Source organism: Chionomys nivalis, chromosome 1 (genome assembly GCF_950005125.1).
Source record: "Chionomys nivalis chromosome 1, mChiNiv1.1, whole genome shotgun sequence".
Lineage (NCBI taxonomy): Eukaryota > Metazoa > Chordata > Mammalia > Rodentia > Cricetidae > Chionomys > Chionomys nivalis.
Genome location: NC_080086.1, coordinates 162,396,787 through 162,412,153, shown reverse-complemented (window position 1 = coordinate 162,412,153; position 15,367 = coordinate 162,396,787). Strand labels below are relative to the sequence as shown.

Genomic DNA, 15,367 nt, shown 5'->3' with positions numbered 1-15,367 from the left:
CTCCTAAGGTGTGAACAGCAGCCAGGCCTGCCGATGCTACAGATACCTGAGCTTGTAAGGTAGGTATGTTTTCTATTCCACAATTGACATCAACTTCTGTTTCTTTAAGATTTATTTGTTGTATGAGTGGTCTAACTGCATTAGATGCTTTATGCCACAATCCGGCATCAGATTTCATTACAGATGGTTGTGAGCCACCATATGATTGCTGGGAATTGAACCCAAGTCCTCTGGAAGGGCAGTCAGTGCTCTTAACTGCTGAGCCATCTCTCCAGTCCCAGACATCAACTTCTCTTATAGGATACTCACATCACCAACACTGGGGGCAACTGGCCAAGCATGGTGGACCATGCCTTTAATCTTAGCACTTGGGAGGCAGAGGCAGGCAGATCTCTGAGTGTAAGGTTAAATTCCAGGCCAGTCAAAGCTACAGAGTGAGAACAGTGACAGGCTGACCTAGGTCCCCATCCACTCCCCTGAGTCCCATCTGCCTCCTTCTTTCCAAGATCACTGAACTCCTTCACGTCCATGTCATTAGACACTAAACTCCATGCAGACAGCAGCCTTACAGAGACTAGCAAATTAGCCCCCACATTACATAACATCTAGTCCCCGCGTCAATCCTTCTATACATGACGTAGCTGCTCTTTTTCTGTCTGAGTCTCAACTGACACAATTCCCACACGCCCCTGTTGTTTCACTGAGGAACCTTTGGGAATCCCAAAGCTAATGTGAACATGTTTTTTCTCAAAGAAAAATGAAGTATGGTGTGAAACACTTTTATGGCCAGATTTTCTAAGTTGAACAAAGACCACCATGTATTTTTTTTATTATTATTATAGACCTTCACTGAGCCTTTAGTGATAGGACTCGCAAAAAGATCGATAGTATTTAATGTTTTCCAGAATCACTGACAATACATCTGGGCTTTATTGCTGTTGTCTGTTTGGGGGGGATTTTGATACAGGGATTCACACTCTAGCTTAAACTGACCAGGAACTCGCTGTGTAGCCCAATTTTCTTCCTCAATCCAAGGACTAAAATTACAGGCATGAATCAATATGCCTCACAATAATTGCATTTTTATGGACCATTTTGAGGGACTAATTTTATTGAAAGTCCCTTCGATGCTTTTAGGCATGCTGGTATAACAGGTACTGCAAGCTGCCCTTCCATATCCATTCTCAAACCCTGCTATTTTTAGCTCGGTACAAGGACTCCCAATGAAGACTGTTTCTCAGCCCTTCCTGCACGTAGGTGTGGGATACGGACAGAAGTGAGACACATAGCTTCCAAAATGTGCCCGAAAGGGAAGGAACATGCTGCCCTTTCCTCTATCATGCTTCCTAGCATGGGATGCGGGTGATGTCATGATATGAGGAACAACAAAGCCATAAACCGACATGAACCCAGGTCCCTGGGTGGCTCCATAGATCTGAGCCGATTCTTTAATCTTTGGCAAGCTAAGACATATATGAAAAAGGAACGGATCCTATCTTGATTAGACCATAGCTATTAGATGCCTGGTATTCATGAGCAAGACCATATTCGACTTAATACAGCTGCCCTAAAGAATAACGTCGCCATTCTTCAGCCTGGTTTTTCAAGGTCCTCTTCACTGCAGCTCTGTGCCTGGCCAAACCAAGGAGGGGAGGAGGACATTCTGCCTGCTGCATCCTTTACTTTTAGAGGAAGGCAAGCCCTTCTGGGTTAGGAGCAAGGTACATCAGAAGCAGATAAGTAGATCATGAACACAGCAGAGGTTCAAAACACCGCTCTGGGCAGAGCTCATTTCTGCTGACATGCTCCTTGAAGGAAAGAAAAACAAGCTGCAACTCTTACTGCTCTACTAGACTATTATGCCTTAGATGCCTGTCTCTCTGCTAATCTGTAGACTCTGAAAGGCTGGAGAGGAGGACTTTTGCTTGATTTTTTTTTTTTTTTCAGATCCCAACACAGCTCAGGACAAGAGAGGAAGGGCAATAAAACCAAAACAAATGGAACAATACAGCTTTATTAGGAACAAACATGTCTTTTAAACAGCTAATTGATGAATCAGTGGTAATTATCCTGGGAATGGAAATGACATTGTGGTTATACAGGAAAACCGCCTTACTCTGAGGAAGCGCATTCTTAATTACTTAGAAGTGAGATATAATCATCTCTGCAACTTATTTTCAAATAGTTCAGGCTGGGGGGAGGTAATATTTAAATCCATATGAAATCAATGCCATTTACAATGCCTGCTAAATCTGGGTCAGTGCTGATTTGGGAACAATTTGAACACAAATAATTTCTTATTTTCTATTACAGTCAATGCAATCCCAATTTTTAAAAAAGAGCCCAGCTAGTCACTTAGTAAATAATGAGAAATTAATTCTAAAGTTCTGGGCAGGTGAGATGGCCCAGTGGGTTAAAGGTGCATGAACAGAACCTCTGAAACTAGGAACAAAAGCCAGGCTTACTTATCTGTTTCTGTCAGGTATCTTACAACAGTGATGAGAAGTAACTACTAACTCGGGGGCTTGATGACAGAGATCTTCAAATTATTTTTCACATGATTTCAGCCATGAGAAACACCAGACAATGCAGAAGACTCAAGCCACGAAGAAATGAGCAATGCTCTTCCTTCTCCCGCCTCTGTCTGGTGTGTGCTGGGAACCATCACCACCCACCAGTGTTACAGCTGTCCATCTGAGCTCAGGGGGCCCTTGTCTTGTTTCACAGGTCTCCTGCTCAGCCCTCCAACACTCGCCTCCTTAGGCAAACTGCAGGCTTCTCTGAGAGCGTCACACCCTTATGCAGTATTTATGTATTTCCTACCCACCTCATATACTGGAGACTCTCCTACTATCCCTACTAGGTTCTTCCTCCTCCCTCCCCTTTCTCTGTGTCTCTGATGTTTCTGAGGGCTGTGCCCACCTCTCACTTTTCTCATGAAATTGATTTGCACGGCATGATATTTCCTAGCAGAGGTTTCTGGAACACATTATTTCATGTTATAGTGGAACTGACTGTATAAGGGTGAAGCCAATATGACAAAAATGTCAACAGATGGAGACTCGACATGAAGGATACGCAAGTTCTTTCAGATTTTTCCTGAGGCTTAACCAATCTGACTACAAATCAGGGAAACAAATGAAATGGTAGAAATATATATATATATATATATATATATATATATATATATATATATGTCTGTGTCTATCTTTCTATCTATTATCTATCTAACTATACAAAAAGGATCTATTATCTATCTACCTACCTACCCACCTATACATAAAGGACTTTGCAAAACCACAATTAAGAGAAGGAACCATACCTGACTATTATGATTTGAGGTCATTTTTCTATTTAAAAAAGTATTCTGAAAAAAAAAAGTATTCTGAATTAGAGGCCAACTTCTGCCTGGAATTTGTAGAAGTATAAAGAAAAATGACTTTACAAAAATGGAAATCCTTAAGGGAAAATATTTAATGCCAGAAAAGCTTTACACAGAGTCCTCCCTACCTACTCCAGGCTCAGACTGTATATTGTGCTCTCAGTTTCACCAAACATCCTCACTCTACCAACAAAAACATAGTCTGGGGGGCTGGAGAGATGACTCAGAGGTTAAGAACACAGGCTGCTCTTCCAGAGATCCTGAGTTCAATTCTCAGCAACCACATGGTGGCTCACAACCATCTGTACTGAGATCTGGCGCCCTCCTCTGGCGGGCAGGCATACATCGAGGCAGAATGTTGTATACATAATAAATAAATAAATCTTTTTTAAAAAAAAACAAACAAACATAGTCTGGCGGTGTGGACGAATTCAACGAGAGTGACCTTATAAAAGAGCGTCATCACTGACACAGGCCTTTCCCTTCCAACTTGGCTTCCTCCCAGCTGTGGGCCCATATCATAGGGATCCTCCCTGGCCTTTCCACAAAGACAGCTTAGGGGGAGGATTTCACACGGTCACCAAAGGAACAAATGGGGTGGTCTGAATTGTGTACATTCAGCCAGTCTGACTGTTCAGTAAATACTGGTGGGGCCTAACTTGGCAGCACAGTGTCCGGTGCTGAGCTCATGCAAAGGCAAACATACTCCTATTCAAGGGAACCAGGACGAACAAATAATTGGGCTGACAGCTTGTGTATCTAGGGGAAGGTAATAGGGCTGTGGATGTACACATTGGTATGAACACTGCCATCCCATTGCTCCTAAGGTCAGCCGAGGGGCTCTGTGTGAGGCTTTAGAAACTCTTGAGGTAGACAAGACATAGGCTGTCCCAGGCTAGGGACAGAGCACTTACTTAGTCTTTGTGAAACCTTGGGTTCAATTCCAGGTACAATAGAACAAACGAAGCTCATGATACAGGTTGTCCCCTCTATATAGGGCTGTGTCTACCTCCCAAACATTCTGCTTAAATGTGAAATAACCTTACCCCTATGTACTGGATGTCACAGTCCACACAGTACGGTATACATCCTCCTAAAAACTGGCCTGCATGCTGACAAAGCTCACCTCAAAATATTTAAAGTAGAGAAAACAACAATCTCGACTCCACTCTCTTATAAGTTAGAAATTAGGCTCTTCCCTCTCCTGGAGGGCTCCAACCAAGCACTTCCTGTTGAGGTTTCCTGGACAGGACAGTGAGCAGCGTCTTCCAACTCCTTTAGGCCTAAGGGCAGGGGTGCTGTATAACATCCCCTGAGACTTGCACACTGGTTTTGATCTCTTCCCTCAGCTATTTCCCATCAGTACTTACTTCTGTGCTTTGGCTTCAGCTAGGAGGTAAAAAAGGAATTCTATCTCAGAAATTCAGGATGGAGCCAGATATAGTGGCTCATATCTGTAATCCCAGCACTCAAGAGGCCAGGGTAGGAGTCTAAGGCCAGTCTGGGCTATATGGTGAATTTAAGGTCATCCTGGGTTAGATTGACAGATCTTGTCTCAAAGTAACAAAAAGACAATAATAAAGGCAAGAAGCAGGAGCACTGTTGGTCCCAACAACTGATTACTTGTATATAATCACTTTTTAACAAGCCACTGAATCCTAGAGACAGAAAAAACTGCAGAGAGTGTTTGGCCCAGTTTCTTTCTGTCTAGTCCGTATCAGTTGCCTTGGGTCTTATGTCTTTAGATGTAATCTTACACTGCCTTAGATGAGAACACAGCCAAACCAAGAGGCAGAGACAGAATGGAGAGTTCTGAACCAGGGAGAAGTTAATCCTGGCAATCTCGAGGCAGCCATATGTCAGCCTACAGCTGAATTCCAATGCACTAATTTTACACAGGGGGAAAAAACTCGTGACAGGCCACTCAAACTCACTCTGGTGTACTTCACAGTTCCAGGTGTCTATTTCTCTCTTGTGCAGACCCTTCGGGAGGATCAAAGGTATGCTCCTTGAACCCCACAGGACAGCCCCAGAGACCCCAGCAGGTATACAGTTAAGTGGTGGGCATTGTAACCACCTCCCTTCCTTTTATCTCTGTGGAACCTCAAGAGAAGAAACTAAATTCACAACAGATGGTTACAACTTTCAGGCTGGAAACCACAAAGCAGGTGAATCACCAACAGCGCAGGAAAACGTCTGCCAACGTGGCATTAATCAATAACCACAACTGTATTCCAATCAACCACTGACAGGTGGTAGGAAACACCAAGGAAGGACAGTGACATAGTTAGCCCTCCTCTGCGACTTTCCTGTCGCCTATCAGAGTCAACTTTCCCCTTCCCACCCCAGGAGTGCCACTCTGAGGACTGCCCCTCCCACGTCTGCAAGGAGTCAGGTGAGCTAGGCAGCACTCCAAGTCACGACTGACTCGGGCGCCAGACCTAGCTCTAATATCATAGTTCCTTTGCACCTGCTCTTCTTGTAGTTCTATGACAGGACAAAGTTTCAGATGAGAACAAGTGTGCATAGATTTTTTTTCTTAAAAAAAAAAAAAAATAGGTTGTTATGTAGCCCCGAGTAGTCTTGAACTGTGAATTTTGGTCATGCACCACCACACCTGGCTGTACGTGTGACTGATTGCAAATGTCCCCATTTGACAGATGCGCAACAGCATTTGGATAAAGAGGTGTTTGCGTAATGTGGGCAGCAGCTGGAGGCTATGAGAGAACAGGTGATTCATTTGTAATCAGGAAGGAAAAGCTCGCCAGATGATATGGCCTGCAACCATCTCTCTGCCCTTCTGAACCACTCCAAGGCTAACACACGCAGCCCTGGAAATGCCCCCAAAATAAGAGCAGTGCACAGTGACTCTTGTAAAGAAATGGTCTGAAGTAGCTAGAGTCATAGGATCCCAGTCAGGAACCGAGAAGTTAAAACTGCATTGACCTCAACTACTCTGGGGCAGCAGCTCCTGCCACCAGCAGGGCACATCCCAAGGCTGGGGTTGCTTTTTCCTTAACCAAGCAGAAAAAAAGGAAATTTTACTAGAAACCCTAGAAACCAATGTAAAATCTGGGCCTAAGTCGTCACAGAACTGAACACAACGAAGAAAGCAATATTCTGGCAGCCAACCTCTTCTACCCAGCATGCCAAGTTATCATCTGGGACTGGTTTCAATGGCAGCTTTGTGGCCCAGATGGCCAGCACTGCCACCCGACAGCTAGTTCCCAGCCTCAGATAAAGCCTCTGTGTGTCTGTGCAAGTCTTACCTTGAACCTGAAGCCCTGGATCTTCGTGTCGTTTGGAGGTCAAACAACCCTAAGCTTCAAGCCATGAGCCAGGAGCCCAGAAGAAACCACTTCCCTCTGATTTTTCTGACAGATGCCCGAAGCTCTCCCAAGCTTGTTTAAAAGTGCAAACTATTTTTTTTTTTTTTTTTTAGGTTTGTGCTTGGCTCTTTATTGTTTCTGTCCAGGGCCCCTGCAGTGGGAGTGGCTGGTGCAGGAGGTGGGACCCTCCCACCAGCCTGAGCCCACTCTCTGCCTCTCTCTTCTCTCCCCTCCAGCTCCTCACCCACCTGCTCTCCTTCTGTATCTCCTGCTCCCACATCCAGCACCTTCGGGTTCCCTCTTACAGCCCCAGCTCTTCTAGGCCCATCCTGGGCTGGGATGGGAAAGAAAGGGGCCATCTGGACATTTTTCAGCCCCCCTCTCTCCATCTCAGCTGAGAAGGCTTCACTCTGTCTCTGACCCAGGATGGGGGTCGAATGTGGGGATGTCCATAAAGCTCTGTCCTGATCCTGCAGATCCCAGCCCCCTCTCTGGTACCCTCTCCAAAGCCCAAAGGCCAGAGCCTGAGGTTACGAGGGTGGGAGGGAAAGGGCCATGACTCGAGTTGGGTTCTATCTGAAGAGCCAGGATTGGCAACTGCCGATAGCCAGGACTCCTAGTAAGGTCTGCAGAGGTGCCTGAAGTGCAAACTATTTACTCTCCTCCTTCCACCCCTCAGAGGACCGGAGGACCGCTCATCCCCGTCCTGACACAAGGACTCCTATTCCAGCCGGAATCCACTCTTCTCTTACAGGCTTTTCGGGATGGTTAGTCCTAACTGTCAGCCTCACTAGTTTCCCAATCACCTCAGACACACACCCTGGTGTGTCTGACACGGTGTTGACCGAGTGGGGAAGCCTCACTCCGAATGTGGGCAGCATCATCCCGTGAGCGGGAGTCCTGGGCTGAACGGAAAGGGAAAGGGGGGAGAAAGCAAGCGGGGAGCCAGCATTCATTTCTTCACTTCCTGTTTATTTGCTCTCCCCCACCACCGCAGACTTGCGCATCTTTCCTCTCATGATGGACTGTATCTCCTCAAACCACCGCACAGTCTTTTCTAACATGGTGGAGCCAAACCCTTGCTTCCTTAAGTTGCTCGTCAGATATTTTGTCATAGAAACTATGAAAGTAACCAGTTCCCCCCTTACAGCCACTGCCAGACAGACAAACCACAGCTATGGAGTCTCTCCTCCTCCCATTCCTTCTCCGTACACCCCAATGTGTGTGTGTGTGTGTGTGTGTGTGTGTGTGTGGTGTGTCTGCCTGTCTGTCTGTCTTTACACACTGACTTGTACATATGCCAAAAGTAACCCGTACTGGGTGAGAGGATACATGAACTGTCCACTGTCTGGACAGTGGTTGGGGTGGATTACGTCCTAAAAATGAAACCTGAGGACGGAGACAGGAAAGACATGGGGAAGTGATAAGATCAGAGCAAGACATGAGACAGAGCTTCACACCTGTGAACTTGATGAGACCCGCTCTGACCTGGGTGCAGCAGAAGTATCTACTCGACTACTTCTGGTAATGCAGGCTGAGGAACTTGCCTGGGTGCCCAATATTAATTAGGAACATACAGCAGATGGGGCTCTGGAGAGCGGACGAGATCCTGGGTTAAAACAGAGACACAATTCTAACCGTAGTGATGGCTCCAGCTTGCAGGGCAGAGTGGATTCCACTCACCTCTTTACACTGTCCTTCCTCAACCACCATCCGCAGGGGCCCAGTGTGCTCTTTCCGTCCTCCTGGTGCTGAGGTTAGTGACCCAGGACTTCTCAGCAGCCTTCATCCACTCCTCTGCTACTTCTAAAAGACGTGCTACGCAACTTTATTTTACACAAGAACTACCAGCATATTTCCCAGGATGAGAGGAGTCGTTTACAGGGTGGGACGGATTAGAGGAAAGCAGATGGACAGGAAACAGCTGCTTTCTCCCCACAACTAAACCACGTCAATGACACTCACGCAGGTGCACACATCTTCCTCTCCCCAGATCTCTAGGGTCGTGATGAGGCAAAGTGAGGGGGCAGAGGTTCAGGCAGCTAGAAAGATATCTGGTTAAGCGTCAGGTAGATACTGGCTAGTTCATCCCAAAATCTGGAACCATCCTTGGTGCCTTTCCTCACGAATAAACTAAATATAAATAATCAGCAAATTACAGAGTAGTTAGAATTAAACCAAACAGGATTATAGTAAAAATGCCTGCACACGTGGCAGGGTAAGTGACAGCTCTGTCTTTTTACATTAACCTTAGTCTGAAAACTCTCTCTCTCTCTCTCTCTCTCTCTCTCTCTCTCTCTCTCTCTCTCTCTCTCTCTCTCACACACACACACACACACACACACAGAGAGAGAGAGAGGCATAAACGAGAAAACCATAGTCAGCAGCTGTGACTAGAAACCCACGCAAAGTCTTTGGGAGCTTTTATGAATTGATCAATGTTAATTACCAACTGATGGCTACCAATAATTGATCAGTGATAGTAAGTGATCAATAATGTATCTTTTCAGCTCTGCCTGTGATTACTGTGAGGTTTTCTTTCTCCCTCCTTTCCCTAGACTATATCACCAGACAGCTACCATTATGCAGTCAGGAGCCATCAATGTCCCCTTTCCAGTTCCCACACTTCAAGTGACTTTTAAGCTTGCCTCTGTTTACCTTCGCATGAAGGGGTACTCCACAGGGAATAGTTAGCTTTAAAAAAGTATTGTTTTGTCTAACATTAAGGGTTTTTTTTTTTTAATCTCAGTATTTTTTAAAACCATGGATGTATAGTTGTAAGAGTCAAGCAATATATGTAATGAGCAGTAAGAAAAAAATACGGGGGTGGGGGGCGGTCAATGCTATTTCAGGAAACTCTGGCTTCATTTGGTTTAAAAGTGCTGGTTGTAATGTAAATTTAATTCCACATGGCAGGTCGAAGTCAAAAAAAAAAAAGTTTGAAAGTCAATGGAATGAGGTAACGAGGCAGACAGGAACCAAAGGGGCTCCAGCTCTTCCCACAAACCCTGCCACTAGGAATGGAGCTTTCGCCTTAGTTAGGGACCATATATGCCTGTTTGCGGGCTCAGAATCTTTGACCACAGTTAAGCCGCTCTTCCAAGAAGCCACCAGTCTCCATCACATCTGGATCCCTTTCATAGAATCCAAATCTTCCTACCATGCATACCTTCAGGGTAGGAAGACTGGTTTCTGGAAGTAGGAACTCCCAGAAAGAAGAAAACACTTCCTCCACAAACACCAACTCCTCACTCCAGCAACTCCAAGGGGAAAGTTAGGAGGACGAATCTGGGCATTACTCCTCCTTCAAATATAAAGCTGTAGGCTTGGGGATTGCAATGCAGAGCCCACAGCCCTTGCATTCACTTTCATCCCCCCCCCCCCCCCGCGCATTCGGAACAGCCCACTGTTGCAACGCACACCCCCCGCAGTGGGTGGTTAGGGTAAAGACGGTGTGACATAACCAGTTAGTTCTCCTAGAAAGACAGCCTGCCAGAGAAGGCTTCTCCATCTCCATCTCCAAATGCTCCCACGTTAATTCCTCAAAATAAAGCCTTCGGAGAAAGTGAACTTGGCGCCTAGGAAAGTTACCTCGCTGGAAGCAACCAGGAGGAAGGGCAGGCACAGAACAGGGTCTTTCAGGACTCGCGTGGGAGGCGACTTACGCGGGGGTGGAGAGTGGGGGTGGGTTCCCTCCTCTCGGCGTCGAAAGAACCTTCCAGCCGAGCAGGAAAAAGAGAGAAAACAAAAGCCAACGTGCCCGCGGCCACAAACCAATCCTCCCGCACTGAAGCGGAGCAAACGGGAGAGCCGCGAAGAGGCACCGGAGCGGAGCTGAGAGCCGCGGCGGGACGGGGAAGCGGGCGGAACAAAGCCCCCAAGATCCCTGGGTTCCCATCTGGGGCACAGCGCCCCCGTGCCCCGGGACCCTCGGGCGCGGAGGGATGCAGGTGTGTGCAAGGAGTGCGCCTCCAACGGGTCCTTCCCCCGCAACCTAGCGGGAGGTTGCCCTCCCCTCCCATCTCTCCATCCCTAAGCGTCTCTCACCCGAGCGGGGATCGAAGGTGACCACGAACACAGCCACCACCTGGTCCTCCTCCACGTCGCCCAGCTCCAGACGCCCGGGCTGCAGCAGCACTTCGGGGGGTGCTGGCTCGTCGGGTTCCCGCCTTCGGGGTGCTTCCGCGGCCGCTCGGCCGCTCCCACCGCCGCCCCGAGCCCATCCTCCCGCCTGCAGCGCGGGGTCCTGCGGCACAGAGACCGCGGGGCCCTCGGCCCAGCGCAGTAGCGGCGCCGCGTCTCCCTGCTCCACCATGGCGAGGCGAGGCGGAGCCGAGGCGCGAGGGGCGGGGCGGGCTGCGGGCACTCCCCTCCGGGCCTGCCCGCCCCGCCGCTCTGCGCCGTGCTGCCGCTCTCTTGGTGCCCGCCGGGCTTGGCCACACCTGCCCCTGCCCCTGTCCCAGCCGATGGGCATAGCCGGGAAGCTCGCTAAAGTGGCCCGCTCGGGGTCCGTGCCCCAGGGCCTGGTCTGGGCTTCAGTTCTGCATCTCTGTATGTGGGTGCTCTTGACCCAGAATGTTGGGTGCAGGGCAGACATCCCTTAGTCTGTCCACCTGCGCGTGGGTTGAAGTGCCTTGCCACCTAGGATTCCGCAGTGAATTTGTGTACGTCATATATATTATATGAGCACATATATTATATAATCCTGAGAGCTTGGTGAAAGCTGCTTCCAAGTCAGGAAGTAAAGCAGTGGACTGCTGACTTCCCAGATGTTTCAAATCTACACGTAAATCAGGACTGTAGGGTGACTGATTGGGACGACAATGGGAATTTATTTCCTTGTGTATGTGCAATTTGAAGATACTAAGTTGGGGGGTTATGAGTGTTGTTCTACATTAAAAAGAGCAGAAAAAGAAGTCAGAGGAGTGGGGGAGGTCAGTCCTTAAGCCTGTTGCTTTGGAAAGTAAGGATTGCCTAGGAACTCCCTTTGTATATTAACAAATAAAATTCTGAATGTCACAACTCAGGGGGGGGTCAACCTGGTGACTAGCTCAGAAGTATGCAAAAGAAGCCATTAAAACAATGAGGGAAAAAATAAGATGGCAAGAGATAATTGCATAGATACACAAGTCACCCCATGTTTCAAGAAGGCCCAGTTTCGGACAAGGACTTGGTGGGTTTCTGTGTTACCTGTTACTCCAGGGACCTTTGTGAAGCTCATGGTCTTCCTGCCAGGGATGCAATAATAATATGCTTAATCCTAGTCTCAAGAGAGTCATCAATGACAGCCCACAGCTGCTGCTAGTTCCAAATATGCGACTTGCAATTTAACATTTTACCAAAAAAGAGTAGGGATTGCTACCATCATCATTAGTTAGTTCAGCCTGACTCCCATCCCCTAAAGACATGTTGAGTGGTTATCGCTCTCAGTTAATGAAGTCATTACTGAAATGGGAGTTCAGAGACATACAATCCCAGCCACAGCCAGGACATAATCCAGTTTTAATTCAAGGGCACACCGGGCTGGGTTATTCACAAACTCTCAAGGCCATACACCAATACTTGAGAAAACTGCGCCCCAGACAAAGTTCCTGAGGTTGAGACATACAATATTTTATTTTTAAATACAAAATGGGGGTTGGCAAATAATCCTTAACCTTTCCAAAGTCACCAGTTTTAGGAGAAATGGATTTTTTTCTTTCTTACTCGAAAAAGATCCTTTCTTGGTCTTTTATGGCAATGTATGCCTCTACCAGCACCCCCTAATATAATGTCCTAGGACTATATAGACACCCATAAATGTAACTTCTGGTTCTCTGTAGATGCAGAAGAGCAAAGCTTCCAGACTGACAGCCATGTTCTGTCTTCAGCATAGTCTGCTGACCATGGAGCCCAACAGTATGTTCCTAGTGCTTTGCATAAAGTTGCTCAACAGATATCGGTCAGCTCAGGAAGTGAAAGCAGAGACTTGGGCTACCAAGCCACAGGCCCTCTTGCCAGAATTTACTTAGTATCTTGCAAATGGTAGGTGCATCAAGATGTTAGTGATGGTGCCAGTGCTCTGTTTTAGTGTACATATTCACAGTCTGAAAGATGTTTTATATCCTGACCACCAGATTGATCTCTGTATCTACTGAGCTACAGAGACATTGAGTTTAGCTGTTAGAGCTGTTCTGCTTGGGAACAAGTATTTGAGAAACCATAGGAGAAAGGCCATGATACCAGAGATACTTGCCTGAGGTAATGATATTTCAAAACGGGTTCACCTAGAACACCATGTCTAAATTTTAAAATAAATCATTTACTTTCTCAAATGCTAACTATATCTGCATTACATAAAGTACAGAATGTTTTTAATCTACAGCCTCATTGTAGATGGTAATCGTAAGGACTTAAATTGTCCGAGCTCATCAATTCTAGAACACAGAGTGCATCTGTGTTTAACTACGTTGTGACGTCTTGACAATTGTCACTGAGGTCTGGTTGTCACAGAAGAGATTTCTGGTTGCTTTGTCAGCCATGGGGAGGAGCCAACCTGAGACTAAGCTGACTCAAAGCCCTGCCTGAAGTTTCTTGGATAGGGCTGGCAGGGTGACTTCCAAGTGAAGGCTAGCTCAAATGTTGGCTTGTAATCCAAATCCTTAGTTGAGATTTTTCATTCCTCTCCCTAGGGATGATGTGGAAACAAGAAGTTTCCTTATCTAGCTCTCTTTGTGGGAGGTTGCTTTTACTGTTTTCCATGGCCATACGGGCATGGAAGTGTAAGGGCTTGTCTTAAATAGATATTTATCAGAGATTTCCTTTCTGTGATTGCTTGTTGACAGTATGTGTTGGGTTTGTTTTCTCTTTCTCTTTACATCAGATCCTATAAAGGAAAACCACATGCATTATTTTGGTGGCTAGTGTTATGTGAGAGTCGGATAATTTATATCACCATCTGTCATTGTTGGAGAGTAAAGCTCTTTCCCCTTCTGCTGTGTCTCAAGTTTTGACCGAATTTCACACTTACCGTAATGCTCTGTAACCTTCAGCCCTGCGCACATACTGGGAAAGATGTGAGAAAGACAGGTGTTTCTCAGACTCATACCCCAGCAGGGAAAGCAGCTATCAGGCAATAAGTAAAACATGGGATGAGGGTAGACAATCAGTCACCAGCCTGTTGATCTGCTAACAGCTTGAGGTGACTGACTCGGTTCAAGTGCATTCTTTTCTCTTATGGTCTTGATTGTTGTATGCTTGTATTTTGTGATTGCATTTTTTTTTCAAAATATATGCCAGAAATTTGTGTTTCCTCTTTAGAACATGCATGTCCATTTAATGTCTTAATCTTACCCAGTCTTGTTATGATGTGAGACAACATTTCCCACTGAATAGCCTATATTTGTATGTACTTAGAGAATTATTTCTTTAATTCCTTTGAGTTGTAATTCTTTTATAGCACAATGCTAAATTACTGTTTTTGCTGATTATGCATTTCTAGCCATTATCTAATTTTACACTCCAACTACACCCATGGGAGGCCCTGGAAGGTCTTACTATAAGAACATTATGATTCTATTTACTCTTTAGAGAGAGCCCATTAGCTGCTAGATACAGAATAGAGTAGGTGAAACAAGGCACTGGATCCCTGTTATAAGCCTGACGTCTTCAGCGATGAGACCCGGGGCATGGGGGTGGCGGAAACAGAGATGGGATTTCAGAGAAAGTGAGTCGTTCTCACATGAAAACAGTGCAGAAAGAGGGGTTGAGAGGAGCCTATTCAACAGGCAGAGCAATCTGTGATAAGATCAATGAGAATCTGAAGTTCCAGAAAGAGGACTGTGATGTAGTTATAAATACCAAGGCTAGTTGTCTGTGGATAGATAGTATCTCTAGTAATGACACTCTAAGGAAGTGGGTTCAGACCAGTTTTAGGGGACTGAGCCCATTGAACTCCATATTTAGAGGCCAGAACTGTAGAGAGGCCATTCCAGCACTTTATAGACCAGATTTAAGATACATGTGTAATTATTTTATTTGGTTACAGGTAATTTAATATTATCGCGAACATTTTAATAAGTAGATATTCATAGTAAAAGATTAATCAGTCTGGGAGACATCTCAGACAGTAAAGTGCCTGTGTTTTAAGCATGAGAACCTAAGTTTGCTTCCTAGAATGCACATTTAAAAACCCAGGCATGGAGGCCCACTGTTGTAATCCTGGCATTGGACAGGCAGAGAGAGACAAGTGGATTCTGCCCCCATCCCCAAACCAATGAGAGACTCTGTCTCTAAAACAAAAAGAAATCAGATAATAGTTGGTAAATGACACTTGTGTCCTCTGTCATCTACAGACACCCTTCCATACACACACATGTACCTGCACATACAAGAACATACACACACACACACAAGCAAAACAATCACACTGCACAAGAGATGTAAAGAGCAGAGATTGCCATGTCTAGCTCCCCACTTCCACTCTATCTTTAGAGAACACCACTTTGGACCATTTCGGAATTTTCAGAGTTTCTGGTGAGTAACCGTGTGGAGAGGTGTTAATTCTTCTTTATCACCATCTCCAACCGCTCATAAAATGCTTTCTAATCTAAGTGTGGTGGTGCAGGCAAAACATTCATACATTCAAAATAAAAATGAATCTAAAAGAAGAAAAATG

The 15,367-nt window shown here is 46.0% G+C and overlaps 2 protein-coding genes across 2 annotated transcripts in view; one reads left to right on the top strand and one right to left on the bottom strand.

Annotated features, from left to right (window-relative positions):
* Positions 1–11,056, bottom strand: part of Dennd11 (DENN domain containing 11) — a 34,873-nt gene extending 23,817 nt beyond the window's left edge. Inside the window, exon 1 of the mRNA XM_057769361.1 lies at positions 10,759–11,056. Within this exon, the coding sequence (XP_057625344.1) occupies positions 10,759–11,026 (268 nt within the window). The 5' untranslated portion in view covers positions 11,027–11,056. The remainder of the gene's footprint in view (positions 1–10,758) is intronic.
* Wee2 (WEE2 oocyte meiosis inhibiting kinase) overlaps positions 11,025–15,367 on the top strand; it is a 32,859-nt gene continuing 28,516 nt past the window's right edge. Inside the window, 1 exon segment of the mRNA XM_057793612.1 lies at positions 11,025–11,237. Coding sequence (XP_057649595.1) covers positions 11,025–11,237 — 213 coding nt within the window.